At 39.4% G+C, this 27,825-nt stretch overlaps 1 protein-coding gene across 1 annotated transcript in view; it reads left to right on the top strand.

Moving 5' to 3' along the window:
- Positions 1 to 25,812, top strand: part of thsd7aa (thrombospondin, type I, domain containing 7Aa) — a 184,857-nt gene extending 159,045 nt beyond the window's left edge. Inside the window, exons 21-28 of the mRNA XM_034704208.1 lie at positions 1,064 to 1,209; positions 1,729 to 1,903; positions 7,033 to 7,206; positions 7,328 to 7,423; positions 12,166 to 12,248; positions 18,444 to 18,657; positions 19,758 to 19,845; positions 22,062 to 25,812. Coding sequence (XP_034560099.1) covers positions 1,064 to 1,209; positions 1,729 to 1,903; positions 7,033 to 7,206; positions 7,328 to 7,423; positions 12,166 to 12,248; positions 18,444 to 18,657; positions 19,758 to 19,845; positions 22,062 to 22,149 — 1,064 coding nt within the window. The 3' untranslated portion in view covers positions 22,150 to 25,812. The remainder of the gene's footprint in view (positions 1 to 1,063; positions 1,210 to 1,728; positions 1,904 to 7,032; positions 7,207 to 7,327; positions 7,424 to 12,165; positions 12,249 to 18,443; positions 18,658 to 19,757; positions 19,846 to 22,061) is intronic.
- The last annotated feature ends 2,013 nt before the right edge of the window (positions 25,813 to 27,825 follow it).

The following is a 27,825-nucleotide window of genomic DNA, read 5'->3' as shown; positions in this document are numbered from 1 at the left end:
GTGTCTTTATTTGTTATGTGGTGTCTCGCTGTTCTTAAAATATGCAACTGTTTTCAAGCTTTGTGAAGCACTTCGATTGAAAGCACTCTATAAATAAAATACAATAAAATATAAATAAAAACCGGGGGCAAAGCAAAGGGGTAAGCAAGTATAGGATGCTAACCTGCTAGGAAGCATGTAGGTAGATTTTGTTTTGCTAACAGGAATAATTAATTCCCATGGATGAGAAATGTAGAGAAACAGAAAGTGTTTCATGGGATGCAGAATTAGTGATGTCAAAGAAAAGCACAAGTTAAAACATTTGTATGCTTCTCCAATAAATTACAAACTCTCAATAGAATATCTAAAAATTGTTGGGACAAAGACTGGGCTAATATCACTTATACACAAGACACATGCGATTAAAACAAATGTAATCAGTGTTTTGATTACAACTTGTTTTTGGAGGGGGAATTTGTTTGTCTAAGCCTTAGACAAACACACTGTAGAAAACACTGACGAGATCTATTTGACATCAGTGGTATAGAGAGAGACAGAGAGAGAGAGAGTGTGGTGGGAAGACACAAACAAGCAGACAACAACATCATCGAGATAATACAGACTTACAGCTTGAATAATAATGGTGAAAATGTGTAATGAAGATAACACAGTAATAAAATCAGTGCCATGTCTCTTAAGGTTTAACTGATTTTGATTTTATTGGGTTAGAGTCGTGGAACTGTTCATTATGCAAAATTTACCACATGAGCAGGAAAGATTTTACTCTCCTTGATGTATTTTGCTCATACTTATTAGACTCCTGCCTTCGTTTATTCATGCAAGCCAACATTTGCAGAAACCGCTGCAGCTCCAGAGGTTGAAATAACCAGAGGTCACCTTGGCAGACAATATCATATTCCAAACCACTTTACACACCCACACCATCCAGCTGCTCTGACCCAACGGTCTGCCTGATCTTAACAAGGCTCCAGCTAAGGGCCGGTCAAGTTTCAGCATTCCAGTCAATGTCCTCATGAATAAATGATGATTTTTTTTTTCCTTCTTCTTATCTGCTGTTCTGCAGGCAAGCTGTGGAGAAGGCGGACAGTGATTCAGGCTCCCCAGGGCGACGGGAGGCCATGTCCGTCCCAGATGGAGCAGTGGAAGCCCTGCCTGGTGAAGCCCTGCTACAGCTGGAAATACAGCGCTTGGTCCGAGTGCAAGTCAGAGGTCAGTCAGCCTCCATCCGGCAGTCTGTCAGATCTCTGCATCATAATGAGCTATTTTATATTAGCAGCTTTACTACAAGGAGAGAAGCCTGCTCTAACCTTATTCACTGCTGCAACTCTTGAGTCAGTCCACAAGTCAGTCTTCTCCCCCACATGTCAGGGAGATGTGTCCTAAATTGACCCAATTGACCCATAAAGTCCATTACAGATGTTGGTGCAGGTTGTTCTCTGAGGCCTTCTTTGAATGCCTCCAAGCTCAGTGGCCTTGGAAGTGCTGGCACAATCACTTAACTGTCTGTTTCTAGGGAGAAGCAGTTGTAGATGTCCCCCTTTCACTTCCCTTGCTTGCAGTGTCTTAATGCTCATCTGCAAACTCTAATGTGCAAGCAGACCTTCTCTGATGCACACATCAATTGGAAGTCCCCAGACTTCTAACATAAAATAAATTCATAAAAAGAGTTTGAAATGGAACATTTCAATGGGCTTAACTCAAACCTGTAATCATTTTCTGTTTCACCAGGGGGCGAGGTGTGGAGATGGCCTGCGCTTCAGGAATGTGTCGTGCTTTGTGTCAGATGGGTCGGGTCGGCAGGAAAGCAGCCTGGTGGATGATGACCTGTGTGGAGACCTGGAGCCCTCAGTGGATGGGGATCCACAGATCATCCTGCAGGAGTCTTGTACTGTCCCATGTCCAGGTAAGAGAACTGTGTGAACTCCAACTTAGAGTGAGGCTGTTCACAGTGCTATCAACTGGCTAGTCAAAATATAGCTTATGTAATCATAGACTTACTGACTACTGTATGAGAATGAGACCCAGGAAAAAAAAGCAACATTGAAAAAAAGTCAAGTCGTATCAAGCACAATTTAAATGTAGGTATGTGTTTAAATTACTCAAACTTTGTGTAGTGACATGATGTCATTTTCCATGATTTGAAGCAAATATGGAGCGACATAGAACCAAAAAGCAATGTACATTGTGATGTTTAATTTTTACAGAGATAACAGTGTTTCTGACCTGCCAAAAATCCAACTAATCATCAGGCAATCATATCATAAGGGTTTGTGTCCTTCAGCCAATCAGATCATAAGGGCCTCTGTCCATAAGTCAATCAGATCATAAGGGCCTCTGTCCATAAGTCAATCGGATCATAAGGGCTTGAGTCCATAAGTCAATCGGATCATAAGGGCCTGTGTCCCACAGTCAATTGGATTATAAGGGCTTGTGTCATTCAGTCAAACAGATTATAAGGGCCTGTGGGTGCCTCTCAAATCTCTTAACTTCCATCCTCGTGTCATTCACTCACGTCGTTCACTCGCGTCGTTCACTTACGTCGTTCACGCGTCATTCACTTGCGTCATTCACTCGCTGCTTAGTCCCGACCACTAGAGATGCGAGGAAAACTTGGGGAGAGAGGAATCGAGGAGATTTACATTTAGAGAAATGAGACATCCTCTCCTCCGGAGCGTCACATGAAGCGGCATCGGTTTGTGATGACGGCTTTAACAGCTGTTTGTGACTGCACACATGTTCACTGTAATAACTCTGATAAATATAAACAGTAACAGAGCTCTATCTCTGTGCTTTACCTGTTTAACAAACACCTGCACATGAAGAGAATCTGCTCTCTGTTTATTCTGTCCTGAAGCATAACGGATCGATCACCGGTAAAATGCCTCATTGTTAAAATATTTATTACTTTAAGGGAAATATAAATCATGCAGCTCTTTTCAAACCCCGTGCTCATTAATGATCAGCCTCATATGAAACTTTATAACCTGACAGGACATATAACAAGTGTTTTTACTAACAGACAAACTTTACTGTCAGACTTCTACTCATGATGAAAACGAGAACAAACGGGGAAATTAACAGGAGAAATAACTGATCATGAATATATATTCTATCTATTATATTTTATGACTCTATTTCGTTAGACAGTGAATCTGAAAAAAACAATTGGATATAAAACTCAGGAGTGATCCTGTTATTTTGGTTTGATGATTTTGCTTTGATGTTCAGTATTTTGTTTTAAAATCTCACAAACACTTTTCAATCTCAGCTCATCACATGCAGACTGTTTAGAAACCAACGTATGTTTATGATCTGTTTCAGGGAACCCTTACTGACCGTTTTAAGGTCGGTCTTTTCTCTATTATTAAACTGATTATCAGCTGATGTTAAGTTTCAGAGAAGTCCGAGCCGCTGCAGCGTCCAATCAGTGAGAGCTATTTGTTAAGGGGGCATGTCTGTCCGAAAAAATACAGCCTGCTCTCGTGTCTCCTCGATTATTGCTCCTCCAATCAGTCTCCTCTCTCCTCTCTCCTCCAATAGCGTTTTGAGCTTTGGGATGCAACTTAAAATAGCGGGTCAGTAACTACTTCCGGTTTGGTGGAGGAGCGAGGAGAGAGGAGACTGAAGTTAAGAGCTTTGAAACGCACCCAGAGTCTATCTGGGCTTGTGTCAATCAGGCAATCAGACCATGAGGGCCTGTGTCCTTTAATGCCATGTTTTATGCTCTCAACACACATGACCTCAATGTCAGAGTATTTTCTACTGGCTTTTACTGTTGCATGGTTATAAAAGTTGTCTCACAGCACTTACCCTTCGCCCGTAGTTTCACATAAACCATTTTAGATTGCTCTGTATGCTTTGAGTTTGCTTTTATACAAGGATATTTTATAAACAAGATGTTAACATGTAAGAAGAAAAACACCCTGGCATTAGCGTCAACTTGACTTACAAATTGTACCCTTGATAAATGACTCAGATTCAGAATTAAATATTTAACACAGCTAGGTAATATGTCATGATCATTCAGTACATGTCACAGACATGAATGAAATGTTGGACCAGGAAATCTTAGGCAGCCATACTGCACACTAAGACCAGTTTTTTCCTACTTATAATTTAAATATTCATCAAACAAGATGACAGAACAGATTTCAGTCCGTGTTTTCCTGCTGTGACCATTGCTGCTCAGCTCAGGTTTTCACACTGACAACAAAGACCTGACAGTTGAGGCACTTACTTTTGAGTGTGTTTGATTGAAGAGCTTCAAGAGGTTCACAAAGTGCCAAACAATACAACACTGATGTTCACAGGTGGGAGGCTGCAAAGAGCTTTTACAGAGCTCATAATGGATGTTTTTCTATCTCGGTGAAAGGCTTTCAGATGCTACCAAGCTGCTGAAAAAAGGAAAACTGTGTGTGTGTGTGTGGTGACAACAGCTGCTGTGTGTATAGTATTTTATAGAAATATGTGCATAAGTGTGTATACTTAAACTGAGCACTCCAGGTTGGGTTGTGTGTGGGTGCAGTCAGTCCATAATTAAGTTTAATAGGCTTAGAGAGGGGCACAGGGTCAAAGAGGGCTCTGATATGGTTCAGCTCAGACCCATTCAGACTTCTTTTAAAACAGATTCTATCACAGTGAATGGATGTTTGCAGTAAATGTGATTATACACGTCTGTGCTTAATTACCAGATATTCTATTAATGTGCAGAAATGTGCTCACATCACTGGCCTTGATGTTTCAAAGAGAGCAGTGACCTATTTCACAGAGAATCTCTCTTTGCTTCTGGGCACACGATTGTTGTGAAAAGTGGATCAGGATTTTGGTGGTAAAACTCTTGAGAGCAAGTATTTTCAAATTGATTTCACAGCAGTCTGTTATTGACCTTTTTTAAACCTATACAACAACCCCCCAAGAGTGTGAAGACAACACTTCAATGTATATACTTGTGACTAAAGGAAACATGTCATATACTATATTTCTATGTCAGCTTAGAAAGATGGGATAAGTTATAACTCAACTCAACTCAACTTTATTTATATAGCACCTTTCATACATAGAAACATGTAGCCCAAAGTGCTTCACAGAGTAACAGACAGTAAGAAAACAACAGCAATGGTAGAATTATAGAAGGCATGAAAAAAGAAGAAATACTTAAGAAGACAACGTTATTTGAGTTATCCGGTTGTCAGGGGATTCAGGGTAAAGATACAGTTTGCACAGCTGTTGCAAATTAATGTACATGTCCTCGGTGGCCAATCAGAGGCTTTCTAGTTTCCATGCCAAAAAATGATAATCAAATTGCGTAATGTGATGTACTCTCAGCTCAAATACAGCAATTGGTCAGTGGCCATATGCTTCAGTGCAGGGTTTACACCTTCAAAGTTAAAATGTCAAGACAATAATAATATAAAAGCACCATTTACATGTATAGTCAAATTAAAGCATGCTGATAATATTTCCCAATTGTAAGAGTACTGAATGAGCAAAAAATAATAGTACATGCTTTAGATTGGGAATCATTACTATTTTGAATCATAAACTGTATAAATAATGGGCGTAGTATCTGTGACATCACCCATCTGTTTCTGAAGCGCTGTTTTGAAGCCAATCGTAAGCAGGAGCAATATTGGAAATGCTGACTTAACCTAATTTCTGTTGAGCTGATGTGAGGTAAAGAGGCGGGCTTTGAGTCTCCTCGCGAATAGCTACAGTGTTCCCTCCTGTCAATTAAGTCAGCTGTGCCTCTCATAATGGAAAACTTGTAATCTTAAAAATCTTCAAAATAGTTGCATTATGAAAAAATTCACCCCCGTACAGTGTGTGCTGATGGAGAAATGAGCTTCCCAGACTACACTTGTTTTTTGAACCAGGCTGCAAACATGTTTATTTGTCCTCTGAAGATCGGCTTTTCTGAATTGGTGTGTATGTGTTTTCTGGTACTTCCATGCATTAGCAGCCAGTTTTAATTATTGGAGTCAATCCAGTCCTAAGGTTTTGGCTCATATTATCCTGAAAGAAAGATTCAAATCTTGATTTGACAGGCAAATGTGGTTTACATCAGGTAAAATGAAATGTTTTGACTGGTAATGAGACAAATACATTAGGTAACAACTTCTTCTCTGGTGTTTTTTAATTGCTTTTGAGCTGCCATAAAAGGAATTAACATCCTGCACTGACTTCCACAATAGAGTCAAGTAGCTCTAATGTGTATCAGCACCCTCTCCTGCTTTGTTTTGTTTTTTAATGTCAGTGCAAATGCAGATACCTAGACTATCCACTGTAAAAAGCCTAAATAAAGTCTACATGACATCACCCATTGGTTTCTGAAGAAGGGTTACAAAGCCCAAAGTTGGAGGTCACCCTATTGCTGACCACCAATGCTGCTCGGTCAGCAGCCCATATTGACTTAACCTAACTTCAATAACCCTGGACACAGTCAAAGAGGTGGAGCTTATGTGGGATTTATCCTCCTGAAAAACAGCTACAACCCACCCACCACTCAGTAATCAGCTGTGCCCCTCATTTTGCAGATTGACCCCCCCAGTACCATGTGCATGATTAAATAAAAGAGTAACACACCCTAAAACCCTTTAATGAAGCAGGCTGGTCAGTTAATTTTACTGTTAAACAAGTCTTTGAATAGGAGACCTGATGGGGATTCCTTGGCTTTCAAGCTAGCCTCAAGCGTACACTTGAGGAAATGCAGTGGTTTTTTTTTTCTTTTTTCAACTGTTGGGGTTGCGTATTGGTGTAAAGCTCATTAAAGGTCATATATCAGAATTTCTTGTGCTTTAAATAAATTGTACTTATTTTGGTCAATGGATGGATTTTGATGACTTAACTCTATAATGGCTTAACTGTCATTGAAAGTAAGTTGCAGTTGACAATCCTGATTTAAGTTGCGTATTTGTCTTCTTTTTTTCTTTGCATTAAAGCTTTCATATGTGAAATCTTCTGCTTTGTGTTTTAATGGATATATGTATCTGGGAGTTTCTTGAGTTGAAGTTAAACTCCTTCTTTGTCCCGCAGGAGAGTGCTACCTCACAGATTGGACCATTTGGAGTCCGTGCCAGCTGAGCTGCGTGAGCGGGGATGACCTAGGTTTTGGCTCAGTCCAGGTTCGATCTCGAGCTGTGCTGGCCCAGGATCCAGAGAACCTGCTGCAGTGTCCAGAGCAGGAGCTAGAGGCTCGGCCATGTACAGGTCAGTTTGATTGGGAGTGATTATAAAAAGGCATTTTATAGGTACACAGTTGTAGTGTTTACGGTATAAGCCACATTACTGTCAAAGCTGTTCATGAAGTCAGACTCTGATCTTCCTCCAGACGGCCGGTGTTTTGATTACAAGTGGAGGACTGCACCATGGAGAGGTTCATCTCGACTGGTCTGGTGTCAGCGATCAGATGGACTAAATACCACAGGTAAGACCATCAACCTGAGTCGTAACAGGTAGTAAGTGTGTACTTGGATTATGATCCTTTCATAAAGCGGAATGCCCTGCAATGTCAGAGAGCATTAGCGTTGCACAATTCAAAAGCTAGCCATCCCACAAGTGCCCTCAAGACTAGATGAAGAGTTTGAAGTGTTTTAAAATCTGAGCCAGTTTTGACATATCTTAGGGTCTAAATGACTCATTGAAGTGACTAATTGGGTGTGATGTAGTTGCAGGCAAGCTGAAGTTGCCATAAATAAGTCTGATAACATGGCAGACCAATAAAAAAGTAGTGGTACTTACTCTAAAGCCATCAGAATCTAATAACAACAGCAGTAATTTGACCTCATACACCACAGGAGTCGCTGGTCTTAAACTGCCTTTATTCGTTAGTTTATTTGTGTTACATTGCTATATTAATTTACATCCCATATTGAGGTTGGAATCCAGATGTTTAACATCTGGGATTTTACATCCCAGAACATTGGAGTTGCTGGTCTACTGCTACTTTATTGACTCCTGTGTTTGTATTATTGTGTAACATTAGCTTTTGAAATTAATTTAAATTAAATTAAAATGTTATTTTTTTCAATTATCCTGAAAGAGATAGTTCAGAGGTCTCCTCAAAGCCATGACACCATTTTGGAAAACACAATAATTTTACCTTGCACACCATGGTAGTAGCTGATCTACCACTCCCTTTGTTACTTAGGTCATTTGTGTGTTTGTGTTACTTTGGTGTGATTCATTGGGTGAAATCAGAATTTGATGTTACATAGCTATCCTCAAAGCATCAGACTCATATGGCAAAAATATTGGTTTTACCTTACAGAGCACAGGAGTTTCTTGTCTACGGCTACCTTATCAGTAACTTAGTTTGTTTTATTGTGTAACTATGGTGTTTGATAAATGTGATTTACTATTTTTTTTAACAAAAAAATAACTTCACATTGGTCTCTTTAAGCCATCAAACATTCTTCATGAAAACAGTGATGATATCTTGCAGAACGTGGGAGTTGTTGACCTACCCCTATCTCTTTATTTTTTTGTGTTGTTGATTTTGTGGTACATTAAAAGTATCAAATAATTACACCAAAGATACACAATATCCTGGTTTCAAAATACCACAACCATCCCTTTAGAAAATGGTTCTACTGTTTTACCCAAAAGCCACCACATCATAAAGTTTTTATTTGATATAATTTGGTGTTATTAAACAGACATGTCGAATACATAACAACAAAAAAGTGTGTCACCCTTAATGAACAGTCCAAACATTTTTTTAAAACCCAGAGCTACTAAATGAATAGTGATTCACTCTGATCTGAAGCTTCTGTAGGGCTTAATGAGCTTACATTTTAAAAGAGGGGCTTAAAAATACATAAATCTGGGATGACAAAAAGTTAAAAGAACCTCCCATGTCCTCCAAAACATGTAGACTAATCTGCATTCAGCAAATAAAATACAAAAAATCAAACACCCCAAGGGATCCTTCCAATGCTTTTTGTTCTGTGCTGTTTCGGGTTTATTGCCATTTTTTTCCTTTGGTTCTATTTGTTGTCCCATTTTTTTCCACTTTGGAAGATCCTGAATTTGTCCAGTGGAGAATTAGTTTAGAGCCAGACAGCCAAGTACATGAGATGAGATGTCTATCCATGTGAAATCAGACCTTTGACACTGCGAATACTCTAACAGCCTGTGTGAACCTGCCTGTAATCTCAGCCGAGTCAAACAGTAAGGATATGACCTAAATGAGCTGAGCTGACACCACCCAGCTCCGACACATGAGGTGTTGATCTGCTCAGGGCAGAGTGATAGCGTGAATGAGGTTACTTAAAACTGTCTGCCTTCAGAGTATCCCAGATAGCTTTTCAAGCATTAGTTGACAGGGAATTCTTAGAAACTGTAAGCAGATGAGTCTTTAATCCACAGCAGTGCCACAGTGACTGCGTAAGCCCATTGCTCATCACTTGTCAGGGTTAAGCTAAGCTCTGATAACATTGTTCCTCAGCTCTATGCAGCATCATTTCTCAGGTGGTAAACCATATCTATAAGTGTGAGTTCCCCTCATCAGGGGATCCACTCTGAGGGCCCGCAGTCATGTCATGTTTCTGGTTTAGCTGAGCAGACGACACACAGTTTAAGTGAACGATAGTATCAGCTCACCCACTGCTCCAGATGGTGTGCATATGTGGGGCGGCTCTGACTGGCATATTGCAAGCTATTCCTTCTTTAAAACATTTCCTTGCAAGCAGTTGCATCCCCCCTCATGAATATTGATACTGAGCTCTCTCTCTCTCTCTCTCTCTCTCTCTCTCTCTCTCTCTCTCTCTCTCTCTCTCTCTCTCTCTCTCTCTCTCTCTCTCTCTCTCTCTCTCTCTTTCTCTCTCTCTGCAAGTGTATCACCCCAATAATTATTCCAAAAACTCTGATAGATTACCATGTTTTTGCAGACGTGTGGTTCCTCTGAGTGTCTGCTGGTTGGATCAGTGTCAGTCGTGCTGTCTGCCTACCTTATCCAGCTTATTTTGTCCCCAGTGGGAATCCACTATGCTAACCCAACACAGTCTACCCTCCATGCAAACCACGGATGAACTCAAGTGACTAAATGAAAATTCTTCTCCTGACAAAAAGAAGAATCCAGTCAGGAGTTAAATGGGATTAAAGGATGTAGATTTCCCTCTGCCATAAAGAGTCTCTCCCCTCATGTATTGCTGTGTGAATTTATATTTGCCAATGTATTGATTTATGACGTAGTGATGGAGAGAGCTCTTGCCCCTGCCTCCAGGTGCTTTATTCCAAACAACCTTTCAGGACCCAAATAGGATACCCAACGGGGGGGCCTAATTAGCATAGACCTATGTTTTATTGGTCAGCCAAAATGAATGAAAGAAGGGTCATTGATTGGCTCCAGACAATGCCAATATAGCTTGAATAACTCAAAGTCATTATTATACTTAAGATAATAAAAAGAAACAGGTGGAGGCAGCTGAGCATGTACAACACTTAAGTCCAAGACAAATTCTCCAAAGGAAATTGTAACATATCGTATCCTATCTTATCCTTTTCTTGGAGCACCCCCTTCTTGTATCACAGAAAAGTTGAGCCCCCTAAGTACCATTACAGAAAAAGGTGATGCATTGCAATGTCTTTTGATGTTCCTGTATACCAGCAAAACTCTTTTCATGGTTTTGGTTTAAAAAAGAGCAAATCTAACTTTGATAACTTCAGAGCAGACAAAACCTGGCACCCCCTAAAAATCTCTCTAGAGCTCCCACTGGGGGGACTAGGATCCAAGGATGGAAATCAATATTGTAGTAATCCAGGCATAAATAAAGTATTACATGTAAAGGCTGGTTTATACTTATGCATTGCCCCTACACAGCAGTGGTCGATGCGGACATGAGCCGCACATACTTGTGCGTTGATGTGTCCGTGACACTCAGCAATCCCCGAAACGCTTAAGGGCAGTGTGGTCTCTCTGATGGTCTGGTTGTCTGTTTCCTGCCCCGCTACCTTCTCTGTTTGCTTTTTCACAGCGATTCAGAGTACTATGTTAATACAGCTAATACATGTTACTGTTTATCATACAGCAATGATTACATGAAGAATAGGGAGGAGACATCAGAGGAGATTAAATTCATGATGGATATGCAGCCATGTATTTCCAGGAAGTGCTGTAAATGCGGAACATACAATGATCAGCCCCAGATCAATCACAGGGCTTGTGGTCTGTGTCGATTTGATGCAAAGTTACATTTTGGAGCAAGTGCATGTCTACTACGTGCGTAAGCCTCTGCGTAGGTAGGAGCTACGGCATATGATACGCCGTTGACTCGATGCAGAAGTATCAGGCTTTATACTTGGAATACTTTATCCTTTTGGTCTATTCTGAAAGGGTGCAGGGAGTTGGAGTCAATACTGGTTGACATTGTGCAGGAGTCCGGGTACACCCTGCCAAGGTCATCACTTAATCTGTCTGACTGTCCACGATGGACCTGATTTGCATGTGTTTGGAGTGTTTGAGAGAGCTAGCTGCAGAGATAGAACATGCTGCTGACATGGAGGTTTGAACCAGGAACCTTGTTGTTGTGAATTGATGGTGCTAACCACCACATCACATGCCAGCCTAGCTTATCCTTGTTCTGGTCACATATGTAGGCTGCATTTGTATAATGGCTGTGTGGTACAGCCACTCTGTATTCCATTGGTCTCCATTTCAGCACAGTAAATCACAACATAAAGGACAAATTAAATAACATTTCATGGGTTTAAATCAAATCTGGATGTCTGTGTACCCTCAGTCTTCATGTAGTGTGTCTACTGAAGGATATGTTTAAAAAATGTCCTAAATCCCTTCGGGGATTTGAGTAACATTTTCTGTGCTTTTTAAACTGAGCTAATTGTCAAATTCCAGCATTAAGTATCATTGTAATGAGCTGAATCCATGTGAGAGCTGTTTTCAGAGAAACAGGACTAGAAACGAGTGCAGCTGCTTGTAACATTCATAGCCTTCAGCTTAAGAAACTGTAGAAGTGTACAAAAAGCAGATTAAAAACTGGGCCACAATTGTTCTTGTTCTGGAAATCTATTTTTGCTACACTCTTATTTTTTTATTGATGATGCAGAAGCAAAGCTTTGAGAGTTTTTTTTTACATCTTACAGTGACATAAACACCATCTCTGAAAACCTCTAAATCTGGAGTTTAACTGTGTGATGTTTGTTCTGCAGGTGGATGCCCAATGACAGCCAAGCCGATGTCTGACCGATCATGTGACCCGCCCTGCACCAAGCCACGCTCTCTGTGCACAGAGGTGAGTTTAAATTGAGTTATGACAATATTGCATATAATGGAGTCCTCAATAAAGCAGCATTTCAAGCTGTGGCTCTTGTTCAGCCTCATCCAGCACCCTTAACTTGAAAGTTCAGACTTTCCTGTAAGCTTAACGTAGTGAAAAACGTCAAATCCAAAAAGTGAACCCTTACAGTATTGTGTGACTCAACGTACCCTCTGTATTTCCACTGGCATCTTTCAATGTGTCCTTGCCTAATTCAATTTTCTTTTAGCTTTTGGCTCCCTTGCCACAGGGTCCTGCTCAGGACCAGTTTTAAAACCATGCACAAGTCCAGACTTCTCTCATACATGCTTGAAATGAATTTCGAAGTTCAGAGCCGAGAGCTGTGTCAGTGGACCCCTGTATTGCTGAAAAAAGATTTGCTGAAGGCCAGACTGAGCCCCAGACCTCCTGTTGGGATGAAAGCAGTGCACCTGGATTGTTAAAAGTAAAAGAAAAAAGGGTAGAACAGAGAAAAAAGACAGCGAAGAGACACATAATCTGATTCTGCTGTTGTTGGCACCTGTTGTTAATCTTCTGCAATTATCTTCTGTGAACACACCTGGACTGAAACACTGCAGGTTAAACAACAGCTGCTGCTTTTTGGGAACACAAAGCAGCAAAGCAGAGGCACAAAGAAAAGCAGATTTTATGCTTGAAAACTGGAAGATGATAGTACACTGAAGAGAAAGATGTGCTCTTCTTTAGAGAAATGTGAGGGGCCCTGACAGTATGCCAGCCAATGTTTATCATACAACAGCAAGTCTACAAAGAGGACAAAGATGACAGTATTGTGTTGTGTGATGTTGAGTTTTACATTCAGATCTACGATCACTTGGATAGAGCGGAATAGACATATTTGGCGTGGAGCAGCCTTGAGTGGCTGTCATTACTGCGGTGGCATCATGTCTGTGATAGAAGCATGGTCAGCTAGATTGAAGACAGTAGAAAGCTGCTGGTTAAGGTACCTTGATCAGGCTATCTTAACATTTTTTTTAGCACTGGTTACAACAACAGCAATGATCACATTTCACACAGAGAAATAAATAAATACTTGACCATTCGCCACATATTTGGAATTAAGTGCTGGCAACATAAACAGCACAAAGAGTAAGGAAATTTGTGTTTGGTAGATTATTTCTTTGGTGTAACAATGCTTCTTGGCAACAAATCTTATGCAGTTGGAAAACCAGTTTATTTCTGTTTCAAATGGTGCCACATGTGTAAGGAACATGCATTTGTTTGATGAACAGCAGAGCTGAGTATGTGGGGCCCTTCTCTGTGTCCTGTCTCCCCTAATGTCCCTAATGTCATTTCTAGTAATTAGTTATTAAGTAGCCTGTTTTTTTTTTATATGACAGCTTTACATATTAAATCATGACATTAAGATTTTTATTTTTACTGTAAATATATATATCAGTTCCAAATATCTGTGATTGATCTGATGAATTACAAATAAGCAGTTTCAGCCCTGAAAAAACAACACTGGTCAACCACTAATGGGTTGTATGATAATATAAAGAGGTTCCGCTGGTGGATGTGATGGTGAGTGGGAGCTGGCATGGAGGGGGGCTGCCGTTGATCGCCAGAGATAACTGGTAAGCCTCTTTGAGGTTACGAAACACCAGTGAAGGCAGGTGCCCCAGTGATGAAAACCCCAGTGATGAAAACCACAGTGATGAAAACCACAGTGATGTGCTGGCTCTCCCTGCCCATCTGTCCTTTCTATCTTGGGATGTGGGAGACATTTGGAACCATGTGGTGGGCCAAAAAACTCATCGTTAGAGGGCGTAATGGGATTGTTTTCTGACTGAGTACTCATCCTTCTTTTGAGTTTATCTCAAATTCATTGAGCTTCTGGTGTAGGAGGATATGATGTTGGTATTGGAGGTCAGCACAGGACTTTTTGAACTTAAACCTTTATCATGTTTACACCTCCACACTTTTGATCACAATCGCCTGAGTCGTAAGATGCCAGGTTGTTTGTTTTTTTCTCAGGCTGATGATCGGTCCATCCCTTATCATGGAAACAACACTTCATAGGACTGAAGAAAGTTTCCACAGATTTGACCTTCCAGTTAGACTTTAGACAACTTTATTTGCTCAAAGGTTAAAGCTAAACTTCCCTGATTTTACCAATGATTCATGTCCTATTTTTCCCACCAAGATGTCTCAGAAAAACCTGAGAGAGTATCCTTAAACTTGGCATACATCAGCTGGACCTCAAGGTTAAGGCGATTAGATGTTGGTCGTCAAAGGGCGAAGGTCAAGCTCAACCTGACCTCATGTTTGTCCAGTTCTTTGGCTCAGTATAACACGTGATTTAGTGTAACGTGGTTTATTTTTATACATTGATTCTTTCCTCTTTTGGGACAGGGGTAACTTAGACACATAGAGAAAGTTGTGAAGGCGTTGTTTGTCCTTCCTGTGAATGATGTTGGAGCAGCCTCGTCCTGTAAATAAAACCTGCTTGTGTCGTCTTTGCTTTTTCTGGTGATGATGAGTCTTTCAAATAGTTTCCATTAGCACTCTCTTCAATCTAACCTCAGTCACAGTTATTTTCTGTCGGATACAAACCACATCCTGACTTGAGATGGCAGAGGCATACGCCTGTGAGTCGATAACACTGGTTTGGTAATATAATGTGTTCATATTGGCTTTTTTATTGCAAAACCTAAAACAATACCCCGCCGTGGTTTGAAGATGAGGTTTTCAAAGAGTAACTAAACACCATGAGGCATTGTACATCACAGCACAGGAGATGAAAGTGTTTGTTTTATCATGTGCTTGTATTATTCAGACGTGTTTGCTAGAAAGAAGACGGAGATGTCTAGAGAGTGAGGGAGTTTGCGCTGTATGTTTATGAGCGCTACAGCAGCACCCTAAAGAGACTGAAGCTGTATATAAAGTGAAAACAGGGTGCAGTGCTGCTCATCTTCTCCTTTGTTTAGCTGTAAAAAGATGTAGATGATCATTCCCTCATTTCTCACTCGAGCTGCTGATGGACGGACGCAGCTTCTGTTTGCACGGCGGGGATTTCTGAGAACGATTATCCTCCAGAGATTGTCGGGGAGCCGGGGACCCCCTGTAGTGTGATGAATAGAGTTAGGGATGAGAGAAGGGGAGAGATGTGGAGGAGGGGTTGCTTTGCTTCCCTCAACACACACTTAAACACACATGCACACACACACATGCACACACCCTGTCAAACAAAACATTAGTATGCAGCCCGCACTGAGCTGTTTTCAAAATGAGATTGTAAATCATAGCTTTTTAAAAATGCTTCTTTAAAAAGCTTTGTGATTTGAAAAAGATGTTTAATGTATTTAATTTTGATATTAATTCAAACTGAGTGTACACTGTTTTGTTCTTTGTCTACCAGAAGATCTGGGGCTAAAAGTGTTTTCTAAGAGCAGTTTTTAAATAATTCACACTTACCGAAATGTTGAGCAGACTACTTCATTGTTGAAGTGACTGGCCTATTACTTCAATCCAGTCGTACAGCCTTAATGAAGGTGCAAAAACTACATACATTGTTTTTTTTATATGATGTAGACCAAATCCATCAGAGAGTGCACAACAACAAAACATGTCTTTCAGGACCAAATGATTCACACTGTTGGTTCTTCACCAATCTCTAAAGATTCTGTAAGACAGCCTGTATGGAGAGCAAAAGCAGGAACACAATCCAGTGCAATGACATCCCAGCTCCTATCCTTGGTAATCTGAGGACAGAGGATCTATTTATCTCTGTAAACAAAAAGCTGCATGAAGAGCAGCTATCAATCTGTTCTAGATCAAACATTTACACTTAGACACGAATCTGCTACTACAATCAAAGTTTAGATTTCCTGACTTCCTGAAATGCATCAGAAATGATGGATCCTACATCCATTCAACAAACAAACATTGAAAAGTTGTTTTTGATGGTGTTATTTCAGCAAACTTAAGACATTAAGTACAAGAAAATCAGTTTCTCTTTCAGGTTCATACCGCTGTGGATTTTACCGATTACAGTGAAACTGAGACTCACTAAAAACAGATGAACGGGCGCTCCTCTGGGGGATGTAATGATCCAAGAAATGACAGTGTTTACTTTGCAGACATATTGTGAGGGGTGAATCTTGCCTTCATTGATAGGACAGTTGAAAAGAGACAGTAAATGTGGGGAGTAGAGAGGGGGGGAAGACATGCAGCAAACTATTGAGGTCAAGAGTCGAACCAGTGACCACTGCAACAAGGACTATGTCCTCTGTACAAGGGGCGAGCGCTTAAACCACTAGGCCAACAGCAACCCTACCAAATATTTCTCAATGATAAAGCAATTTGCTATAATTGGACCGACAGAATAGCTTTCATCAACCCTTATCTTGGGACAGTAAAGGAAGATCATTCTAAAAAATACTTTTGAAAATCACAAAATCTTGAGCCAATCCTGATCTTGAATCCTGATCTCAGAGTCTCTTACAGGAAATAAACAGAACAGAATTCACAGGGCGCATATTCAGAAGAAACAAGCATCGACCAAAGGGCTTAAGAGAAAAAAACAACTCAACACAGGAATGATCAAATTCAACCTCTGACAAAAATAAGAGGATTTAGGTGAATTAGTAAATGTAATGTCTGTAAAAGTCATAACACACAATGCTCAAAAAAACAAATATTATCCAGAAAAGGCTAGTCTGGTGACAGGCATGTCTTCATGATGAAGATTAAATAGGTCTTAAGTGAATTTATATCAGAGGAAGGGGGAGATCTCATCTCTAGTGACAAACTATTTAAGATTAAGAGCCAGCAGCTAGGAAGGGTGCTAACCTCTGTCGGTGTGATCAATCACATGAGCATGAGCTCCTCTGAAAAAGGGACTCAATTTGCACATTAGACTAAAGAAAAGGAAAGGGTTGGAAAAAAAGTGATTGGGAGAAAGGTCAAACCAACACAGCTGGTTTACAAGAGACTTACGGTTAAAATAAAGTAGAACGGCTTTCAAGGAATTGTTAATCTGTAACAGAATTAATCATGTGCTTGTATGATTCAGACGTGTTTGCTAGAAAGAAGACGGAGATGTCTAGAGAGTGAGGGAGTTTGCGCTGTATGTTTATGAGCGCTACAGCAGCACCCTAAAGAGACTGAAGCTGTATATAAAGTGAAAACAGGGTGCAGTGCTGCTCATCTTCTCCTTTGTTTAGCTGTAAAAAGATGTAGATGATCATTCCCTCATTTTAAAATAAAGTAGAACAGCTTTCAAGGAATTGTTAATCTGTAACAGAATCCGGAGCTGATTTTGGAGAGGGTCAGAAAGTTACAGCATAATCTCTTCTTCCGCTCTGTGGTTTCTCTTCATCTCAACTCTTTATCGAGCCTGTGTGGTCTGACTTTCTTCATTCCTACACCATTCACAGTAGACACACTCTGCTCTCATTTTTGAATTCAGTCACAGTTCTGTCAGCTGGGTGCAGGGATGTCACTGCTGGTTGGATGTGAAGTTATTGGTTCAGGCCGATGGATGAACAACATTTTGGTGACATCAAATGTAACACTGACTTTCATTTTTTTCCTCCCAGGGTAAAGTTAAATAACTGTGTTGACCACTGAACCGTGTGTCCCCTGTGAAACCAAAATCAAACGTTGACATTTTGTTTCCGCACAACTTGAATCAATTCCCTGTCACAGTTTCACAAAATGAAAATTTTTTGACACTTCATCCAACAGGAGATGAAACAGACTCCCATTAGAAGTGCATCACTCTGTGTGATGGAGGAAATAAAGGACTGTTTTCATGTAAATCACTGTGCTTTTTAGAGCATTCACAGCCTCAGACATTATTTCTGTTAATAACCTAATAAGCCAATGTTTGCATGCTAACAGGATTAGCCAAGCTGGTGTACATTGCCCAGACAAGATCAGTATTGATGATGGTTTTGGCTATCATCAACTCTTCTTGACAAATGCTTGATGCAGGAACATTTTGGTGTGTTTTTTAAAGTCTATGGGACCATATGTTATGCAAACACATTCATAAAGGCATAAACATAATTCATGCAAAACTTCAGCTTTGGAATATTAGCTTTGGCATCAGACTCTGTGTGCACATGCAATCTTACTGAGCTACTACTGTGTGGGGGTTTATCAAGGGTAAGTTAGGGGTTGATTACTCTGTGTCACTGTCACCAGGCAGGGGTATGTGGCTGTGAGGAGGGCTACACTGAGGTGATGAGGTCTGACGGCCTGCTGGACCAGTGTACAGTCATCCCTGTCCTGGAGATCCCCACTGCAGGAGACAACAAGGCTGACGTCAAGACCATCCGAGCCTTCAACCCCTCCCCGCCTGAAGCCAGCTCACCAGGCAGGGCGGGGCGCACCTGGTTCCTGCAGCCCTTCGGACCAGGTAACACACCTCATCACAGTCTGTGACCTCTAGAAGCTAAGCTCTGGTTTCTGTCTATAAGAATTGAAAAGGAAACAGCACATTTAGTAAACCAACATTAGTCTGAACCATAGGAAGAGATGAGGGAAGGAAGGTAAAATAAAGAAGCAAAATGTACCTAATACAACAAGGAGGATGAAAAGATAAAGGACAAAATGAAAGAAATAGTTAAAGAAATATGTATTATGGATAGAACTAACAGTACAACAGTAGAATAAGAATGGAGGATTAATACGGAAATTGATTAAAACAGGAAAGGAAATAAAGTAACAATACAAACAGAAAATACAGAAAAAAGATACAAGAAAGAAAGGATTGAGAGAAAGAAAGAACAAAGATATAATGAATGCAATAAATACAATGAAAACACACATCAGGAACCCAAGAAAAAATAAATGAGCAAAAAAGATCAAGAAAATAAGGAAAAGAAATATATATATATATATATATATATATATATATATATATTTTATTTTTTATTTTTTTTAATTCAAGCCAAAAGGAAAGAGAAATGAAGATAAAAAGTATAGTGGTCAAAGGAAATAAATAAACAAATAAAAAATAAATGAAAATGGAAACAATGAATGAAGTAAGAAAAAGTGAAAGATGAAAAGGAAGAAAATAAAAAAAATTGAACGATATAGAGGAAAATGGGAGAAAAAGAGAGAAGGAAAGGAATAAGGAAAAAGAGGAAAAAGGAGACATGATCAAAAGAGTTAGAAAAGGGAAAGGGAAAACAGAAAGAAAGCAATTAAAAGAGGACCAAAAAAGCAAAGAAGGGAAACATTTTAAAGCTCCACTATAATGTGTAAATAAGATAGTTTCTTCTGCTCTGGTTTGAGATTAATTATGTGTATTTTGTGTTCAGTCTATTTAAGTAATTTGATGTTATAAATGTTAACAGGTGTCTACTGTACACTGAAGTGAAAATGGTCTAACCTCACAGTTTGTTTTCTTTGGTATGTCTCTGCTGCCCCCTTCAGTGCACAAAGGGACATTACTTCATACAGTCCCAAGAGTGTGTTAACAGTAGATGTATGTGTGTTTGTTTGTCTATGCAGACGGGAAGCTGAAGACCTGGGTGTATGGAGTCGCAGCAGGAGCGTTTGTGCTGCTCGTCTTTATAATCTCCATGACATACTTAGCATGGTAACGTACCTGCATCGATTCACGCGTTATCACTGAGTTTCCTGTCCATATGTTTGGGTTTTACGTCACATTAGTTACTATTTATATAGTATTTCACCTTTTTCAGTGACGTAATCAAGGTATCGCTAAAAATGTGACCAAACTGTCACAGTGATGCATTAACACAGTGAGCAGGTTCAGTGGATTTTTCAACTTTATCAGGGAGTTAAGTTACCATATTTGATGTTTTGATAACTAATAGGTACAAAGTTTTGGAATTGCTCTTGTAGATTACAGGTTGTATTAGCTGCAACATAATCCAAGTGGGCAACTGTGCTCGATTAAAGTCCATATACTAAAAGCATCTCAGCAGACAGAGAGCTTTTTGTTTTATTGGAAGATGATTTTCAGAAACCAAACATAGCTGTTGCAAAGCTTTCTCATTAGCAACCAAACTCCACTGATAAAAACAGTAGTTCTAATTAATAGAGTGATGGAGTTTCTTGTCTCTGCATCAATCTTTTTGGGAGTTTTTTGTGTCATGAAGTATTACACAGGTATTCTGTTTGATCCAACCTCACTATTTTAAAGATGAACATGAAAGAAAAGAGCAACAGACTAAGTGGATAAGGTAGCGGTGTTTCATCAACTCTCATGGTTTTTGAGGTATGGTATCTGCTTTTGTCAGTGACGTTCAGTAGATTTGAGGAGGGTGATGTGTCAGCAGTTTTCTGAACTTACCTCAGCAAAAAGAGGTCTGTCTCTGTAGGGATTCTTTCTGATACCTTGAATAACAATCTGAGCCTACAAAGAGCAATTCATAAAACACATGCAGTAGATCAACTTTGAAGCACACATTCACTTTCAAAGGTTACATTGCAGCCATTTAAGCTCAGTGCTGAGAGTAATGCATGGAAGCATTTCCAAAAAGTTTTCCACCTTTTACTCGTTTAGGACCCCAAACATCAGTGATGAAGGACCTAGGTTTTAAACTTAATTATTCCACCTTCAGTGTCACCTCCATTACATCATGTTTATGTTCATTCATTCTTTCATTTGTTTCATTTTTCATTTGACTTTGTGTTCCCCTCATCATTCCCTCATTTTTCTGTCTCCACCTCCACCCTCAAACTCCCCCCCTCAGTTATTTTGGTTGTTGCCATTGCTGCAAGTCGAGCCCCAGTCCCCCTCCAGACGGGGTTTACTGGATGGACCCAAACAGCTACACTGTGCCTTACATCTGCCCCGCCTGCGAGAGAATAGAGCAAGAAAAGTTACAGCGGCACTGCCATCTCCACCATCACCACCACCAACATCAGCAGCCGCAGCAGCAGCAGCAATATGTCACTCTGCTACAGCAGCCTCCATCCTCGCAACAACAGCCACAGCAGGAGCTGCAGTCACTGCAGTCACTGCCACCCCCTCCTTCTCACTTTGAAACTCTCATCACATAGTCAGGGCCTCAGGTCCCCCCTGTAACTCTGTGTGCCTCACATTCACTGTGCCCAAACACAACCAGTGCCTGTGCACTTATATCAGTGGATCACTTCCTGGAGGTGAGCGCTCAAAATAATGCAGGGTGTTACAGAAAATACAAACTGTAGGCTGCATTGCATTCATTCATAGCTATCATATTACTGTGTCTACAGAGTTCATAACGGATCATTTAGATGTAATAGTGAAATAAAGACACTAAAATTAAAGCTGCAGTGCTATAAGTTGAAATTCTTCTTTCAATTTTTTTATTGGGTTGCAGTCAAATTGATTTGAGTTAAAACTACAAACACATACTTTTTTAAAAATATTTTTTACCTGCAGGCTCTAATATCTTGCAGTCCTAGGTTTAAGATCCAGTTTAAGAGGTTCTATCTTTAGTGATTTTTTTTTATTGGAAAAAAAAAAGATAGAGAAGGTGTCACAAACTGTGAGTGGGCAAACAGTGCAACGTTATACTCATTCCTCTGCTGCCATCTTGTGTCCATCTGTGCACATTTCATGTTTCTCATTGGGGTGATTTTGACAAAAAGAAAAGTATTCTGTGAACATGATAGTTCAAACTTAGTGTAACTAAGCCTGGGAGGTGTAAAATGTTCACAGGGATGCATTAATGAAATCCAAATAATCTATGAGTAAATTAAAGGAAGTAGGAAGTTGTATGAAAAGGGCAGAGCAAAGCTGTGGTTGAAGAGTCGAGAGCAGTTTTTCTAAGATTATTTTCCTCTTTTCTTTTTCCTCAGTAAAAAGCCAAAGAGGCCGCAGCGACGGCAAATGAACAACAGACTGAAGCCACTGACTCTGGCTTACGACGGAGACGCCGACATGTAGAAGTCTTCCTGCTGACCGCGATGACCTAAAGACACTCGTCCTCCTGCAGGACACGCTGGGTTTCCATGTAAACCCCACTGATGTCAGGGCTGCCGCTGGGCATCGTTCAACCTCCAGGTGGACTCGCTGAAAGATGATTCTGCCAGAAAGAGAAACCTCAAAGATCAACACAATGAATCCATGTCCATTAGCAGCCTTGATGTTCCCGTCCTCTTTTTTTAATTTATATTTTGATATTTTTTTTCACAAGAGCCTTCATGAATTCTTCGTCTTCTCTGGAAGTCTGCCTTTGCTTCTCTGCCATCTTTAACTGCCGGTAACATCCAAACCATGGACGCTGGAGAGGGTCACCTGAACAAAGATTTTGCTCTAAAAGCACAAATCTACACTGACTTTTTTCTTATTTTTCTCTAAGCTAAATGGGATCATCTCTTTATAGCTCTGTTCATTGTTTGACCCGTGAAGAACATTTAAATTCCTGGTGATGTCGTGGTCTGGGTTCATCTCGCAGGGAAAGATAAACCCATAGGAGAAAAGTGTGACGAATCTCAGAGTCACCATCACTTCTGCCTGCCTCTCCCTTCTTCGTTTTTCAGGCATAATTTTGCACTATATTAGTGCAGCATGATACTATGTACTTATGTCTAGCTTTGCCATAGGAAACTGCCTCTCTCAATACAAGATGGTGTACAGTCTTGTGCTAGAAATGTAAAAAAGTAGACTTTTTTTTGCAAAGGAACTCACCAATGTTTGTTAATATTTTCTTCTATTACCTCTTCAGTGTGAAACGATGGGACGCAATGTAAAAAGGATTTTTTCTGTCTTCTTAACTTAACCTTTCTAGTATGTACAGCTACGAGTCCCAAACTCTGCCTGAATTTATTTATTCTCTAATGTTTTTTTTGACTGTGGCTTAAGATCATGATCTTTTACTTTTGTAAATTATTGATATGCATTACCATCATCAACTCAAACTGCAGGAGATACAAACAACCCCTGTGTGTTAGGAAACTCTTAAAGCTGTGAGACAGGAAAAAGGTTGGTCAAACCCAAACTGAAGACACAGTTTGAGTTCATTTTTAACTTTGTTGAAAAGTATTCAGGCCTGTTACAGTTTGTTTTATCACATTGACCTGGAAGTTTGTGAAAAACAAAAAAAGTAGAGCAATGATGAAAATTTTAGGTATCAAAGACAAATGAAAATGGACTCATTTCTAACTTTATTTGAAAAATACATCTATAATTGATTTCATATAAGATACAGCGTTGATACCTTTTGTCATAAACTCCTCAATATGCCAAAAACAAACTTCCTCAAAATTTACAGGGAAAATGACTTAAATCCAAATAGTTGGATTGGCCCTGCATGTCCTTATAATCTAGAAAAATGAACAAACATACACTCACACCCTCACTGCTCTACATTCAAATGTTAAATCTGTAATTTAGGATCTGGATTTAAGTAGAAGTGGTCTTGTTTCTGATTGTAGTCTGAGTAGTATTGACCAACCTGGTGTCTGCAGAAAAAACAATCTATATGGAGAGCAAACGCAGGAGGAACTCATTCCACTGTAATGTATTGACTTCCATCTGATAGAGATGTATTTATTGCTGCAGGTAGATACCTTCATGCATGTGCAGCTGCAAATAACATAGATTAATTTTGAAAGGAGTGACCAATTTGACAGCTTCTGTATCGTAAAGGACAAACAGGGTTTAGATTTCCTGACTTCCTGGAATGCATCAGAAATGATGGATCCCACCTCCATTCAACAAACATTTAAATCTTGAAATTTAACTCTACTAATCTGCATCATGATGTTGTTACTTCAGCAAACTTAAGACTTGTTAATTACAACAAAATCACAAGAACATGTTTCTTTTTCAGAGCGAAGCCTCTGTTGTACTTACTATTTACAGTGAAACTGAGACTCACCACAAAGAGATGGAGGGATGATACTCTGGTGGTTGTTACAAATCAGAAAATGTTACTTCTTAGGTTGCATTCAGTAATTTGTCAGTCAGGAATAGGCATCTTGAATTTAAAGTTTACCTTTTTCCAAACACTCAGCTTTTTGCTCATCATGGAGCATTTGGAGCACATTTTATTACCATTGTGATCAGATACAAGGCTATGATAGTTTAGTGAATACCAAGCCATACAAGTCCTCCAAACCCAAAGACTTCATCAAACTGGGTGAATATTGTAGAGCCTTATTCAAACATCTGAAGTACACACTCTTTGTATGGTGAGACAGAACTCAGAGACCATTTCTATGGAGGAGATGAGGATGCTGTTGAAGGGCCTTCAAAAAACCCAACCAATTTAAACTTTCAGTCCAATTTCAACCTTACATGGTACCTAGAATTAAAGTCTAAAGAATCCAGTGTCCACTTTATTTGTTCATAAAAAGTAATGGACTGTATTTTCATTATCTTCAAACAACCAGGACACATCTGTTACAATGCAAGAACTGCTTCAAAGTGCTCCTCACCTGACCTTGGTGTGTTCATGGGCTTTATGTTGTAATGTGGAAACAAACCATAGAGCAGTATCTGTGAATGTTATTGCTCAAAACGTTTATAGATCACTCAACGAGGACAACAAGTGATAGTTACAACCTAATTCTATGTTAAAAAACAACATCAGGGCAAAAACAAGCTATGCATTAAATGATTTGATCAACATATTTTAAGGGCAAACTTTCACTTTTGTTTACAGAGTTGCATCTCTATGGGTCGCCAACAGCAGGATGGTACCAAAGCTTGTTTTACAAAACTTTTTGTAAAATATAAAAGTTGTAAAAAGTATGTTAACAGGTTTATTAATATTAATGTTAATCCCCTCAACTGATGTTTATCTTTATAAACTGTCATGTGTTTAACCAGACAGAAATTAGGTCTTTATATTTAAGAGCATCAACTCTGCAGTTAGACTCAATCCTTTTCCTGTGTCACAGCTAAGAGTTTGAACTAACCTGCAGGATCCACCTGTCCTTCAGGTTGTCTTCACCCATAGCAGTGTTTAATGACATTCATCTAAGTGAACTTTGACCCCATATCTCCAGAGAGACCTCACCAATAAAGGAATTGTTGTGGTCTCTCTGTCTTAAAGAGCTTTCAGCCATCAGACCTCTGTGTCACTGCGGGTGACTGTCAGCATCCTGTAGGAAGTGATTTTATCAGAAGCTTGTGTATCGATAACCGCTCAGAGGAGTTATTGTACTGAAATGTTTGGACACCAGGTCATGCTGTGTTGTTGAAGCTAACAGTGCAGTCACCCTCAGTGAACAGTGTTTTATTCATCAGACATCATATCATTGCCAGAGGACGGCAGTTTAATATTCTGTGGAGTTTGTTGCTAGTAAGTTAACGGAATGTTTATTTTATATTTCTTGGAATATGAGTTGTAAATAAAGTGCTAAATATTTCTTTTTTTATTTATTGTTCATGTTCCATAACGTGTTTCCTTTTTTACCGCACAACCTGTTGTGCAAAAATAATAAAAACCAATAAAAAAGTGGAGGTGTGAATGTGGGTGTGCTCAAAGCGATGTTGATAACGGTGTGAAAAACAAAGTCGCTGATGAATTCTGTCCTTTTCCTACTGTTTGTTTATATGTATTTGACTAATTGCTGATAATAAACAAGGAAATATTTCAAAGTGTTGTAGTGTTCGTTTAATCAATCAATCAATCGATCGATCTGGAAAGAGGGATAGAGAAGATAAAGAGAGAGAGAGCAATGATAGTGATGAGACGGATAGTAGTAGCTGTTGCCGCTGAAGTGAAATAGGCTTTATCATAAAGTAACATTTTAAATATACTCTTAAAAGTAGAGAGGGTGTCTTCCTCCCGGACCCTGACTGGTGGATGATTCCAAAGGAGAAGGGCCTGATAACTGGAGGCTTTACCTCCCATACTACAAGCAGGCAAGCAGGCCTGCATTCTGGGGGCGTAGCATTCTATGAGTACATTGTGAAAGTCTGCGGAATAACAACAGGTCTGACCTGACCTAATTTTGCACACCAGAGAAGGAGGCCTGGTCCATCTTGATTGATCATAGTGATCCTGTGTTTACAGAGTTCAAGTCACTTTCCTCCAGCCATAGATACAGCCTGCCACCATGCAGAACTGAGACATGAAGAAACTCACGAGTCCCAGCTGTCCCAGCTGGCTTGTTAATTGACTGAATTATACATTTATGTGGTGTACTTCATTGGACTTCCTTTAGTGTCTGTTCTGTGTGATCCATTGTCCCTGTATGGGTGATTTTTTTTTATTGTTCTTGTTTTCCTACTGCTGGCTGCAAAAAAAAGTGCCCTTCAGAGGGGTAATTAAGTTTACCTTGACCTTGACATTGACATTGTTCATGTGATTGCGACCAACACAGCACTACCATTTCACCCCTGGTCACACCCCTTTGGAGACGTCCATTCACCTTTAACCTGGAGATTTTTTTTTTTTTCTGTGTCATTATGAACTTTTTAGGAACATAATATCTCACAGTTCAATTCTTAGTTTATTGCTCTCCTTCTAAATGCTCCCCATTTGAGAAACTGTTAGTGACCATGTTGTAAAACGTCATTATTATGCAGATGACACCCAGTTGTATTAATCTATAGCCTCAGATAATACAGAGGCCCTACCTTCACTGATAAACTGCCCGCAGCATCATAAAGTCGATGAAAGGAAACTTTCTTAAATGAAATAAAGACAAAACTGAAGTTCTAATAACAGATACAAACGCACAGAGAGAAAAAGTTAGAAGCAGCCTTAGAAATGTGGCCCCACAGATAGAACCAGAAGTAAAAATCCTGGGTGTTCTCTTGAATTCTCAACTGAATTTTGCAAGTCATATCAGAAATGTTCGTAAGGTGGACTTTCATCATTTAAAATAAACTGCAGAAATCAGCTCCTACGTCTACTTGGAAGATGCCAAGACACTTAATAATGCCTTTGTTTTCATGTTTAGACTTTTGCATTTTTTTTATTCTTTTTAATTGTTTTAACTTTTACTGATCTTAATTGTTTGAATGTTTTTTCCATGGAAATTACTTTGAGCTGCATTTGTTTTGTGAAAGGTAGTATGTAAATAAAGCTGTATTTTTATTATTATTATTATTATTATTATTATTAGTAGTAGTAGTATTATTATTATTAGTGAAGATTGTATCATTACGATGAAATTGTGTTGATAATCATTTTATTCTCAAGTGCACATGCCATTTGATGAAAGCTTTTATCACGTTCTTGTTGCATAATTCAGTAGGAACTTTATTCTATATATTCAATGTCTTGAATTTGCATTTCTGGCATGCCGTACCAGCATTTGTGAATAAGACAATGAAAATACTTGATCTTTATCAGTAAAGCTTGTATGTAGAGTACATCTAAGCTCTGTAGAAATGTGCTATTTTGAAGCAAATTCAAATACAGTTTTGACAAAAAGTAATGTAGCTGTTATATGACATGGAAAAGGACAATTCAACAGCATCTCTCACATTGCAAAATAACCACCAGAGGTCAGTATAAGACAGTTAAAGATGTAAGACTGTTTGGTTGGATCCATTTAGGTTTTGTGCTGCTACAATGCCGTAACACAAGGAACACTTAAAACCTTCAAACAATAACATTAAGAGTATTTTTGGTATGTTTAATTTTGATCACAGCTCTGA

Source organism: Notolabrus celidotus, chromosome 16 (assembly GCF_009762535.1).
Source record: "Notolabrus celidotus isolate fNotCel1 chromosome 16, fNotCel1.pri, whole genome shotgun sequence".
In the NCBI taxonomy this organism is placed as follows: Eukaryota; Metazoa; Chordata; class Actinopteri; order Labriformes; family Labridae; genus Notolabrus; species Notolabrus celidotus.
This window is presented reverse-complemented; position numbering and strand designations above follow the sequence as displayed.